At 51.4% G+C, this 12,903-nt stretch overlaps 1 protein-coding gene across 1 annotated transcript; it reads right to left on the reverse strand.

Annotated features, from left to right (window-relative positions):
- Window positions 1–1,805: 1,805 nt before the first annotated feature.
- LRRN4 (leucine rich repeat neuronal 4) lies at window positions 1,806–12,602 on the reverse strand. Its single transcript, XM_044263427.1, has 5 exons — window positions 12,428–12,602; window positions 10,751–11,411; window positions 9,397–9,601; window positions 5,772–5,909; window positions 1,806–4,204 (listed from the first exon to the last, which is right to left on the reverse strand). Exons 2-5 carry the CDS (start codon window positions 11,400–11,402, stop codon window positions 2,965–2,967), a joined length of 2,235 nt encoding a protein of 744 aa, XP_044119362.1. The 5' UTR covers window positions 11,403–11,411; window positions 12,428–12,602; the 3' UTR covers window positions 1,806–2,964.
- Between the last annotated feature and the right edge of the window lie 301 nt (window positions 12,603–12,903).

The following is a 12,903-nucleotide window of genomic DNA, read 5'->3' on the forward strand; positions in this document are numbered from 1 at the left end:
AATTCTGTTTACAAAACACTGGAACTGTACTAGGCATGTTTGAGTGTATATTCGTATGGAGCCAAGGACGGCAAATTCATTTCGGTGCCTCCATAGAATGGATTCAATCCTGATAGTAAATTTAACAAGGCATTGAGATGATTACGTGTCTGAAGTCTATGGTAGTCACATTTTTGGCTTTTGCTTTCCAGTTTTTAATCAGGAGCTGGTAGGTATCTTAAAAGATTGCTTAGTCCAATTCTCTTGGTTACATATCTGATGAAACTTGGGATCCATCTTAGAATTTTGGAAAGCCTTTTCAAAACTTTAAACACCTATTGAGTTGAGATTTGGGTATATTGAGTTTCTGCAGCATGGTTTTTGTGCCTCAGCACATTTTGGAAGCAAGATATGTGGGAATCAAGCTTGATTTTTGTTTTTTTTAATTGAAGAGTTTATTTATTAGAGCACAAGCTGGGGGGAGGGGCAGAAGCAGACTCCCCACTGAGCAGGGAACCAGACACAGGGTTCAATGCCAGGACCCTGGCATCATGACATGAGCCAAAGGCAGACACTTACTGAGCCTCCCAGGTACCCAAACTTGATTTTTTTTTAAAGACTTTATTTATTAGAGCATGAGCCTGTGGTGGCGGGGAGGGAGGGAGAGGGAGAAGCAGCCTCTCTGCTGAGCAGGGAACCTGACCTGGGGCTGGATGCCAGGACCCTGAGATCATGACCTGAGCCAAAGGCAGACACTTCACCAACTGAGCTACCCAGGTGCCCAAACTTAATTTTTTTTTTTTTTTAAACAGAAATAAATGGTGTTTGGGATTGAATTGTGTCTCCTCAAAAGATGATGTTCAAGTTCTAAGCCCTGGTACTTGTGAATGTGACCTTACTTAGAAATGGGATCTTTGCAGATGTAATCACATTAGGATGAAGTCCTACTGGATTTGTGTAGACCATAATCTAGTGCCTGTTGTCCTTATTAGAAGACAGAAATTTGGAGGAGGGTATGTGCTATGGTGAGTGCTGTGAAATGTTTAAGCCTGATGATTCACAGACCTGTACCCCTGGGGAACATAATACATTATATGTTAATAAAAATAATTTTAAAAAGAGAAGTTTGACTTCTGGGTATATCCTGGAAGGAAATGAAATCATCTTGAAGACAGGCACTCTATGTTCACCACAGCATTATTTACAATAGCCAAGACATGGAAGGAACCCAAGTGTCAATGGATGAATGGATAAAATGTGGTATAAATACATAGAGACACAGAGTGATGTTTATTATTCAGCCATAAAAATGGAAACCCTGCCATTTGCAACAACGTAGATGGAACTTGAGGGCATTATACCAAAGTGAGATAAGGCAGAGTAGGACAAATTCTGTATGATTCCACTTACATGTGGAATCTTAAAAACAAAAAACCCAACTCCTAGAAACAGCAGTAGATTGGTGGTTCATAGGAGTGGGAGACAATGGGTGAATGTGGTCAAAGGGTACAAACTTCCAGTTATGAGTAAGTTCTGGAAATGATAATGATCCCCAGAAGACAGCACAATGATTATGGTTAATAATGTATATCTGAAAGTTGCTTAGAAAATAGTAGGTCTTCAAAGTTCTTACCACACACAAAAAGGTACCCATGTGAAGTGAAGGGAACCTTTTTATAATCATTTCCCAATATATACATGTATCAAATCAGGTTGCACACCATGAACTTACACAAAGTTATATGTCAGTTATATCTCTGTAAAGATGGGGGGAGAAATACTTTCTTAAAGAGGGAAATTTGGACGCAGAGAATGCCGTAAGACAATGAAGGCATCGATCGGATTTATTTGCAAACCAAGGAGCACCCAGGACAGCCAGCAACCAGAACAGGCAGGGAACAGTTCTGAGTCTCCAGAAGAAACCACTCCTGCTGATACCTTGGTTGTGGTTTTCTGGCCTGAACTGTAAGAACAGATTTCTGTTGTTTTAACCCACCTGGTTTGTGGTAATTGTTCCAGTAGTCACAGAAAAGTGAAATACTATTTAGAAAATTAAAATCTAGAAGTAATGACACACATTGTAATTTTATAAAAAATGCTTTTTTGACATTGGTATACAAGTGAAAAGGGATGTTGAAAGGCCTTGCCCACACTCAGATACAAATCATGAAGGCACTGTTTGATGCAATGGAGAGCAAATGGCTTTGGCTTCTAGCTAGAGCCTTGACGTTCTTTTTTGTTCATCTCTTCTCTTAAAAGACCAAATCCCGGAAGTGATCCTATTGCGCTTTTTTAAGAAAAGGAGTTCGTAGTTTCTTTGACCACTTACACTATGGAGAAGTCCAGTAGACAATGACTTTAAAAAGGACAGCTTGTCCTTGTGTTTCACAGAGGTTCCCAGAAGACTGCAGTTTTAACTACAAAGCTAAAAGCACATTTTTTTTGCCAAGAGACGCAATAAACCCCAGGCAGCCTCAGGAAACATAACCAGTAGTTCTCCCTTACCCCAGTTCTCAGATTAAGAATCCACAGGAGTTGATTCCTTGAATACCACCTGCTTTAGCCAGAAGCTTGACCAGAGGGAACGTCCCTGAAATGACTTGAGGATGTCACTTCCAGAATGGCAAAAGAGACTGACTTGTGTGAACTGTTTTATCTCTTCCTACTTACACACCCAATCTATTCAACTGGACACCAAGGAGCACTGACTGCTGAAAAACACAACACACAAGGCTGCGCTGTGACAACGGGAGTGGTCTGGTGTGAATTGTAACGTTTCTGGGCACAGAGAAGGTGGCAGGGAAAGCAGTGGTTCCCCGGACAGAGAAACTGCATGGCAAGTTCCCTTTGTGCTGCGAGAGTGCTGGCTTCCCAGAAATTCACAGAGGCATTCTGAGCTGACAGGGTCCTCTTTGACCCTCTGTCTCTTCTTTTCTAAACATGGGCGGCTAGTTCTTAAGCTCCAGTGGAGGAGGGGGCGCAGAGCTAACTGAGCGTCTGGAGCTTCAGCGGGTAGTCGAAGGCTGGGTTTTTGTAGGCCACCAGGTGCGTGTTGTAGCGCTGCAGGCGCACCGTTCTGCTGCGGCGACACAGACATGCTGCCAGCAGCAGGGTGGTGACGAGCAGGAGGCCGCAGGCAGCGCACAACCCCGCGAAGACCAGCACAAAGCTGGGCTTGGTGGTGAAGGCGGCGCACGCCCGCGTCCAGCCCGAGGCCTGGACAGGCTGGCTCAGGCCCGCGCGGTTGGCGGCCAGGACGCACACGCGGTACATGGTGCCCGGTGAGAGCCCATACAGGGGGTGCTGCCGGGCGGTGGCATAGATGTCCGCCACCACCGTCACCGACTGGTTTTCCGCCCAGCCCTCAGGAGAGTAGTGGATCTGGTAGCCATGCACCACCGAGTTGGGGGCGCACCAGCGCACGAGGGCCGACGTGTCGGTGGTCTCCGTCACTGCCTGCAGCCTGGGGGGGTCCGGGAGGCTGTCCTCCCCGCTGAGCCCGGGGCATCGACACCGGGAGCGCCTTTGCAGCTCCGCGCACGGCGTCTGCAGGTGCTTGCAGGGGTGGTAATCACAGGGAACATCCTGGGGAGGTGCTCCCACCTCCTCCTTCTGCCCCTCCTCCTCCTCCTCACTAGATTCGTCCAACAGCAAGACTGGAATTGCGCCCTCAGAAGGACTTGGGTGAGGCGCCTGCAGGGTGGCCTGTGCCCTGTAGTCGGGCTGGGGCGTCCGCACCTGGCTCCACGGGGTAGGGAAGAGCCCAGGGTGTTTGCTGGCCGAGGGGGTGGAAGCAGCTGACACGTGAGGCGCATGGACCAGCATGGGAGCGTGCTCTTGGTGCTCTGCCCCAGCTGTGTTTGCAGCCCTGCGCGGAGCGCTGGAGGTGCTAGAATCTGCTGTGGGGATGGCTGTGGAGCGGGCGGTCCCCACTTTGATGCCACTGTGGGACCATGCGGTTTGTGTGGCGGAATCCGTGGGGAAGGAGAGGGGCTTGGTGACACTCTGTTCAGCTTCCACAGGTCGAGTGGAAGGGGCTGTGCTCCATGGGGTGGTGAGACCCTGTGTTGATGGTTGGTGGGTGAAGGGAACAGCCTGGGGCGAGCTGGAATGGAGGGTGGTGCTTTGGTCCAGATGACACACAGTGGGCAGCTGGGACAGCGAAAGAGGGGCTGAGAAGGTGTCTCGGGATCCTGAAGCCGGTACACACACAGTGTCTGCTGCCCTAGAGGGGAGACCAACCAGTCAGAAGGTGTTTGAGTCCTCAGTGCAGACAATCCCTCTCATCAAACCCAAACATGTCTGCTAGGTCCCACTGGCCACACACTCTCCATCCTTCACTTCCCTGATCCCTAGGGCAACCAGTGGAGTAGGCTTCCCTCATCATTTCCATTGGGCAGAGAAAGAAACAGAAGCTCAGCAAAAGCAACTAACTGGGACGCCTGGGTGGCTCAGTGGGTTAAGCCTCTGCCTTTGGCTCAGGTCATGATCTCAGGGTCCTGGGATCGAGCCCCATGTTGGGCTCTCTGCTTAGCGGGGAGCCTGCTTCCCCCCGTCTCTCTGCCTGCCTCTCTGCCTATTTGTGATCTCTGTCTGTCAAATAAATAAATAAGATCTTTAAAAAAAAAAAAAAAAGGAACTAATTGCCCAAGATAGCAAGTGGCAGAACCTAAACCCAAGGCAGGTTTGTGAATGGTGGCTCTGATTCTCCAAGTGTAGTCTGCCATTTTGTTCTCACCTATCTACTTCCGGGCTGAGTACTAGTAGTAATACTCATACCAGCTAACATTTTCTGAGTTCTTGCCATATGCCAGTGACTACTGTTAGCACTTTACTATATCAACTAATTTAATCTTTATAGCTTTATGAGGTAGCCACTATTCTCCCTATTTTATGGTGGGGAACAGAGGCAGAGAGGTTCAGTAATGCAGCCAAAATCAAGAGTAGTAGTGGTGTGCAGAGGTTACATTCTCAGTCTCTTCATTAATACTGTAATGAGACCGTTCCCTGCAAAGGGCCTGGGTCCTTATCTTTGGAGATAACATGAGGGGGTGGGGGGGTAGACTGATCCCCACTTCACAGCTGGGTTTGGGTGGGACATTTAAAAAAAAAAAAAGCAGAGGATGGAGGGAGGTGTCTCCTAAAGTGAGCTAGAGGGGCTGGTGGAGCTGGTTTGAGTGTTTTCTGGAAGCCAGCCTGAGCATGGCTCCCCATGGCAAAAACAGCCCTTCTAGCCAACAGTCAATGGGAAGTCCTTGAAGGACTTATTTTTCCCTGTCCCACAAGAGCTCTGTAAGCCTACTGGCCTTGGACTGAATGATGCAGGGGACCAGGCTGCATCTTGGGGACTCACTAGTGGGGCCCAGTAGTTAAGAGCACCATTTTGGAGGCAGATAGATCCTGCCTCCTCCACCCAACAGCTGCATGAACCCAAGCAAGCACTTCATCTCTTTGGGCCCCAACCCAACCCATCAGTAAAATGGAACACAGATAAGCCTGTCTCAGCAGAGACAATCTAGCTGTTGACTTAGCCCATTTTCCCCCCTACTGGGCACAAACCTAGACTATATTACCCAGCCTCCCCTGTAGTGGGTGTGGCCTGCGACAGACATCTGGCCAATGAGATGCGAGTAGAGATGAGAGGCCCCACCTCCTGTCTCGACCCATTAAAACCATCCTGTCTGTTCCTCCATGCTCTCCCTGCCACTCTGCCAACCTGCTCAAGAAGGGCAAGCCATAAGCTGTGAGAATTTCGGCTCACCTCTTGGTCATCTGCTTTGTAAATATGTTACCTGCTTAGGACAGTCCTCTTTGCATCCCTGAGGAGCCAGGACAATTCACAGCTGCAAATGAGGGGGTTGCCAAAGAGGCTGATGGACAGGACTTGGGAGGAATGCAGGCTCCACGGAGGGAAAGAACTCAAGTTGCAGCTGAAACATAAAACAATCAAGTCAGGCTTTAAAAACCTAGTCAAAACTATTGCCAGAGAGCCATGGTGGTGTCACTGCAAAACCATTCTGTTAGGGCTTAGAGGATCCTACTTTGGACGAAACTCTTTAAGGACCTTGGACTATCCTTTTTTTTTTTTTTTTTGGTCATCTGTAAAGTGGAGATACCAACCAACTCAGTCACTCTCGCTCCTCCTATTAAATGGAGACAGTATTCCCCTGCCCATGTGTTATATCACCAAGAGTCTATGACAATGAAACCATTTATAAGTGTACATCTCTACCTGAAAGTAAGATATTATTATTATAGACCAGTCACAAGAAATGGCAGAAGTTCTTAATGAGAGCACTCTGGAATATGGGCTATTGCAGTTGAGCTGTTGCTGATGGTACTCAGCCACTAGTCCTTTGGAAGATGCCTCGCTGGAGTGTATCAAGCTCTTGCTGAGTAGAAATTTCCCCAAAACTTAGAAGCTTAAAACAACAAAGATCTGTTCTTTCTCCTGATTCTGTGGTTCTTGTGGTCCAAGCCAGCTCAGCTGGGGCTGGAAGATCTAGGATAGCCTCACATATATGGAGCCTCAGCTAGGTTTGCTGGGGCCTCCCTCCATATACTCATCATTCAGGAGGCTAGCCCAGCCTAGTGCACAGGGTGGTGGAGGGCGGGGAGGGAGGCGGGCTCCCAGGTGGGCTTCCCAGGAAGGGAAAAGCTCCAATCCTCAACTGCTTTCAAGCCTCTGCTTGGATCACTTTTGCTAATGTCCCACTTGCCTAAGCAAGTCACATGGCCAAGTGCAGCTTCAAGAGGTGGAGGATAGACTCCAGTTCTTGATGGGAGGAGCTGCCAAGTCACATTGCAAAGAGGTGTGTCCACATGGAAATGTAAAGCACATATGAATATATACATATATGCATGCTTGCTTTCAGCCGATTTCACAGAGCCAGAGTGGAAATCTTAGAATCAGAGATCACTTAGCACTTCAGCATCCCAAGGAAATATTTTTCATTTTGCCTGAAGGGGGAGAGGGGAAAAGGATTGTCATCTTTTTGAGCAGGTAAGGTTCCCCAGGGCTTTACAATCATTATCTCAGTGACAAATCAGTGAGAGAATGATATTCTGCTCATTCTACAGATAAGGAAAATGAATCCTTTCCTTATCCGGCATCCCTTTCTGCCAGCAGTGTAGCTTGCATGTGATGAAATCAATTCGAATCACCACCTACATGGAGGTACAGGAGGGCCTGGCTCACATTCTGGTGTGGGTCACATTGTAACTTACAGAGCCCTAGTGTGAAAGAAGGTTCATTTGTTCTCCTAAATAACCTATTTTTGATTTTTTTTTTTAGATTTTATTTATTTATTTGACAGAGATCACAAGTAGGCAGAGGCAGGCGGGGGGGCGGGGAGGAAGCAGGCTCCCTGCTGAGCAGAGAGCCCGATGTGGGACTCGATCCCAGGACCCTGGGATCATGACCTAAGCAGAAGGCAGAGGCTTTAACCCACTGAGTCACCCAGGTGCCCCTCCTTTTAAGATTTTATTTATTTATTTGGCAAAGAGAGTGAGAAAAAGCAGGGGGGGCAGCAGGGATTGGGAGAAGCAGACTCCCCGCCGAGCAGAGAGCCCAACATGGGGCTCAATCCCAGGATTGCTGGGATCATGACCTGAGTTGAAGGCAGATGCTTAACCAACTGAGCCACTCAGGTGCCCCCTCTTTTCACTTCTTTGCTGAACTATTGCCCCTCCCTCCTGCATGTCAGAGGGGACCGTGGAAGGCTTTGGGCACACTGGGTGGGCAGAACAGCCAGGAAGGTGGCCATCCCCTCACTGGTGGGAGGTGGCCATGCCAGGGAACCCAATATGACTATTTAACACAGGCCCCCCAGGGAAGGCTGTGGGTGAGCTAAGGAGAGCAGAGAGTAGGCCAGGCTAAAAGGGGGGAGAGGGTCCAGCAGGGCAGATGGAAACACTTGAGAGCACCAAGAAAGCAAGTGTCTGGCTCCTTCCTCACGCCCTGGCTGGAACACAGGTGTTACAGTGGGGGTGGGGGAGCCTAAGATGAGCCAGAAGGGATTAAACCTCCTCCTTCAGGCCACAGAAGGCACCACAAGGTTTTCATTTGGCAGGAGACTCAATCAGATTATAATTTAGACAGACCCCTTGGCTGAATGTGGTGACTGGATGGTGTAAGTGTTCTTACCTTGGGGTCTGCGAAGGCGGGGTGTTGTGACCAGGGATGGGGTCAGGATTTGAGCCGGGGCAGCATGGCTCCACATCTGATACCTTCCATATGAGTCTGAGGCTCAGAAGAGGAGTTGGAGCCCAAGAGGCTAATATCCCTTTCACCAACATCACTACCATCACGATTACCCTCACTGTCCCCAATTCACCATCAATACCAACAACATCACCGTCACCACCATCACTGTCATGGCCATCATCCCCATCACCTTCTTCACCACCATATCAACTTCACGAATGGTACAGCAAGTACCATAATATGTCAGGCACTGAGCTAAGTGCTCTGCGTGTTCTGTTTCCTTTGTTCCCACGCCAAACCCCAAAGTGAATACTCCGGTTATGGCTGGTGCTAGCAGAGAAAAGAGAAAAGTGGCTACTTTGAAAGTGATGAGGGGCAAAGGTGCTTCATGGGTCCAGATGTGGGCCCCTAGGAAAGGAGGTGGTCTGGGCTCACCTTCAAAGGTATGTATGCTGCCCTTCCTGTGGAAGTCAGGTCAGGAGGGGGAATACAGTGACACTTTGGACAACCAGGCCTGAAAGGACAGACCCTGGGTCCCAACTGCAAGTAGGACGCTTCTATTCTCTCACCTTTCCTCCCTAGACCCATTCAAACCTCGGAAGGGCCGAATTGCATAAACCCTTGCAGGTGGGTGGGGGGAAGCAGATGGATCCAGTAACGGAAGACCCTGATGCCTCCTGGCCTCTTCCCACAGCAAGTTTCTCAACCTGGGCTTAAAGGAAACTTTACACGCATGAGAGCTTGGAGTTTTACTCTTACTCTGGACAAGACTGAGTTGCATGGCTATTAGGCCAATGGACTATCTGGTACCTGACCGAGATATCACCCAAAGGAGGAGGAAGAACAGAAGTCCAGCAAGGATGCAAAGGAGAAGAGGGAGAGGAATGAAGGTCTGTTTAGCACTATAAATGGTTACATGTGTTCAGTTTAGAGTAGTGGGCAGAAATCAGTTACGGAATTCACATGTGTCTTAGAACTAAAACACTTCTGGGGAAATGCCTAGGTGGCTCAGTGGGTGAAGCCTCTGTTTTTGGACCAAGTCATGATATCAGGGTCCTAGGACCAAGCCCCGCATCAGGCTCTCTGCTCAGCAGGGAGCCTGCTTCCTCCTCTCTCTCTGCCTGCCTTTCTGCCTACTTGTGATCTCCGTCTGTCAAATAAATAAATAAAATATTTTTTTAAAAAAGAAGAAGAAGAAAGAAAACACTTACTTCTGGAATAGAAGGACCTGTAGGCGAGGAGTGTCTTGGAAGAGCTGTGTGTGGACAGAAGTCAGGGCGGACGAGTCCTGACAATCCAGCTGCTGCAGGTTGGGGGTCATCTTGAAAACGGCCGCCTCCAGGATCCGCAGCCTGGGCATCTTCCTCAGGTGGAGAGAGGTGAGTTTCGGCAGGTCTCTGATCCACCCTGACCGAACTGAAATACAGAGGGGGAAACTGCCCACTACCCAGGAAGGCACAAACCCGTGAGGCCAGCACAGCATTAAGGAAAGAAGGAGACGGACGAGCTGAGTCATAAAGGTCATTGATGAGCATGGACAATTAACAGCTTTGGGAATCTCAGAAGCATAGACCGTTTCAGTTGGAAGAGCCCTTAGACACTCACTAGGCTGCCTGCCTGCCTGCCTGCCTTCCAGCCCTGGGGCAGCTAAAGTCAGAGAGGAGGAGGACAGGCCCAGGGCCACTCAGCAGGGGAGGGATGGCGTGAGGACTTGAACCCAGGACACTGTCTCCAAGGCCGCTGTTGCCCATCCTCTTGTTAAACTTCACAGGGAACTACCCCAGATTTCACTCTGAGGGCTACCAGAAATGGGGATGTTTTTAAGAGGGGTAAGGAAGGGGGAGAGGAGATCAAGGCCGAAACCTAATTGTGTGGCTCCCCTAACAAATGGAGAATGTGCTACTTTCCCTGTTTTCCATTCTCGCTCTTTTTTTTCTGTCCACAGTGGAATAGGTGATTATAGGCATATATAGTGTTGTTGTTGTTGTTAAATAAAACCACCCTAGTGAATCAATTAAAACATGCCAAGTGCATGTGTCTTGTTTGAAGATTCAACGTTCACAGAAACCACTTGAGCCAAACGAAGTAGAAAGATCAAGGAATTCATGCTCAGGTTAACTGCGTGTTTGGTGCTAACTTCATTCATTACTCAGCCTCGAAGCGATCCCACTTCCCCATCCTACAAACATTTGTCAGCTCCGCTAGGTAGCAGTAATCAGAGTGGCTAAGGCTGGGCTTTGGGCCCGAATGCCCGGGCTCAGATTTGGAGTCACCACTTAAACCGCGGGCCCCTTATTCCGCTGTCCGCGCCTTGGTTCCCTCCTAAGGAAAGCGGAGATCCCTACCAACACTCCCCACCTCTCGGGCCTCCAGAAGTTAACCACCCTGTGCCCTTCGAACCGGGCTGTTGCGCTCCGCAAACCGAGGTGGGGCCCTTTCTGAGCCGCACCGGGAGCTCGGTGCCCTGGTCGCCGTCCCACCCCCCACCCCGGAGGAAGCTCATGGCCCAGCCCCGGGAGCGCCCGCCCAGCCCGGCTCCCAACTCCCGGCGCCGCCCGTACTCACCGCGCTCCAGGAACGTGCCGCTGAGGTCCAGGACCTCGAGCGCGCCGCCCGCTCCCGCGAAGGCCCCGTCGGCGATGCCCGCTCCCAGGTCGCGGCCCAGCGCGGTGCCGGAGAGGTTGAGGAGGCGCAGCGCCGGGAGGCAGGCGAAGGCCCCGGGCTGCAGCGCCTGCAGCGGGTTCCCGGCGAGCGCCAGCGAGCGGAGGCCGGGCAGCGCGGGCCCGGCGCATGGCGGCAGCGTGGCCAGCTGGTTGTAGCTGAGGTCCAGCGTGTGCAGCGCCGCCGGCCCTCCGGGGCCCCAGCGCAGCTCGGCGATGCGGTTGTGGCGCAGCGTCAGCGCCTGCAGCCGCGGCAGGGCGCCGAGCTCTGGAGCGCTCAGGGCGCGCAGCAGGTTGTGGCTGGCGTCTAGGCTACGCAGCGCGGGCGGCAGGCAGTTGGGCAGGCGCTCCAGGCTGCGGTTCGCCAGGGTCAAGGTCGACGCTCCCGCAGAGGGCAGCCCCTCGCAGGGCGAGACCGTGGCGTTGGCGGCCCCGCTTTCCCGAGAGTCCTGCCGAGTCAGCCAGAAAAGAGGGCCCCTCTCCGGGGGAGGCCCTGCCAAGCAGAGGCGCAGCGCCGTGGGCAGCAGAAACGGCAGGGCCAGCAGGGCCCACCACATGGTGCGTGTCTGCGGAGAGAACAGCGAGACAGTCCCTTCAATGCGCAGAAACCCCGAACGAAGGGGCAGACGTGGCGCTCTACCCTCCTGCTCTGCGGAGAAGCACAAGGGCTGGCTGTTCCCTGAAGGACGGGGCAGGGATGGCGGGGAGCTCCTGTGGCACCTCGTGCCCTTCCCGCTCCCAGATGCCTTTCCCTCTCCCAGATGCCTTTCCCTCTAATTCACTTGTGGGTTAGCATCCACGAGTGACTTCTTGCAGAAGGCCTCCTACGTCTGTCCCCTCGGGCCCGAACTTCCAGGTAACCTCCTCCCTTGTCCTCATTGCATGAGCTTCTTGAGGGAAGAGACTGTGTCCTTTATTGCAGTAAACTTTCCCCAGGTGCACAGATGCTGCCCCAAAAACGTCTATTAATAATGTTCCAGTCAGGAGAAGCTCTGCTGGAACAGGAACATGGGACTTACGGAAGATTTTGTCAATTCCAACAAAACTCAGTTGCCTCAGTTTTTCCCCCTTAGAACTAATGGGCCAGCCACAGGTGAGTCGGATTTGCGTTTGACCTGGTTTGCAGGTCATGGTTTAAAATGAGTTCTGAGGGCAGAACTTTCTCTTCAGAGGGCTCTTTCTTGAGATGGTACTCCGAGTTGCCTTTTGGGAGGAAAAGAGCCCCCAGAAAGCTGGGAGGCTTGGAAACCTGGGTTCAATGGTCATAGCAACAAAAGCCAGAGCCCCTGAGCTCACCCTTGCCCTGGAGGGGTGGGTGAAGCCTTCTGGGTGTGGAGTTTCTAGAGTCCTCAGAATTTCTTAGGGCAGTTGGGAGATCAGGTAGGGGTAGATCAAAAACCCTTTCACATGGCCCCATCTCTGCAGGTGTGTGTCCTCTACCACTGTCTCTGCCGACCTCCAGGTTTCTGAGCAACCACCCAGGGGAGGGGCTTCTTTCTTGCTAGTTGCGGGTCCAGGCAATGAGAAGGATCCTGGAAGCTGGGGCCAGGAGTCCATGCGTCTGGCAATATGTCATACTCACCCTAAGCTGTCCTTTTGGAGTGTTGCACCCCTTTGCAGTCCTCTGTCTTATAGATTCCAGAGGTCCGTGACTTAGACAGCAGCTCTGCTCCGAATTCCAGAGGGAGGCCTGTTTCCCAGGTACCCCTGCTCCGGGCCCCACCCACTGAGAGGGCCTGAGATACTCCAGTCCCTGCAGCTCCTCCTTCCCCACCAAGACTGTGGTTCTTAGCCAACACTTTCAAGGCCTGTTTCCCTCCTCCCCTGCGCTGGGCCTGGGCCTGCCCCTTTCTAGGCCTGGCACTTCCTTCCCGCCCTCCCCCATCTTTACCTTTCCCTACACTGCCTTTCCAGAGCCTGACAAAGCGGGGGAGGCAGCTCTCCCTGGCCAAGGAGAGGGTGCTAAGGGGTGCAGTGAGGGAGAGGAATCTGATCTTCCTGCCCTAACACAGCTGATGAAAACCCCTCAACTTAGGAACCCCAAGGGGAAACTCCACT

This window comes from Neovison vison, chromosome 8, assembly GCF_020171115.1.
Source record: "Neovison vison isolate M4711 chromosome 8, ASM_NN_V1, whole genome shotgun sequence".
Lineage (NCBI taxonomy): Eukaryota > Metazoa > Chordata > Mammalia > Carnivora > Mustelidae > Neogale > Neogale vison.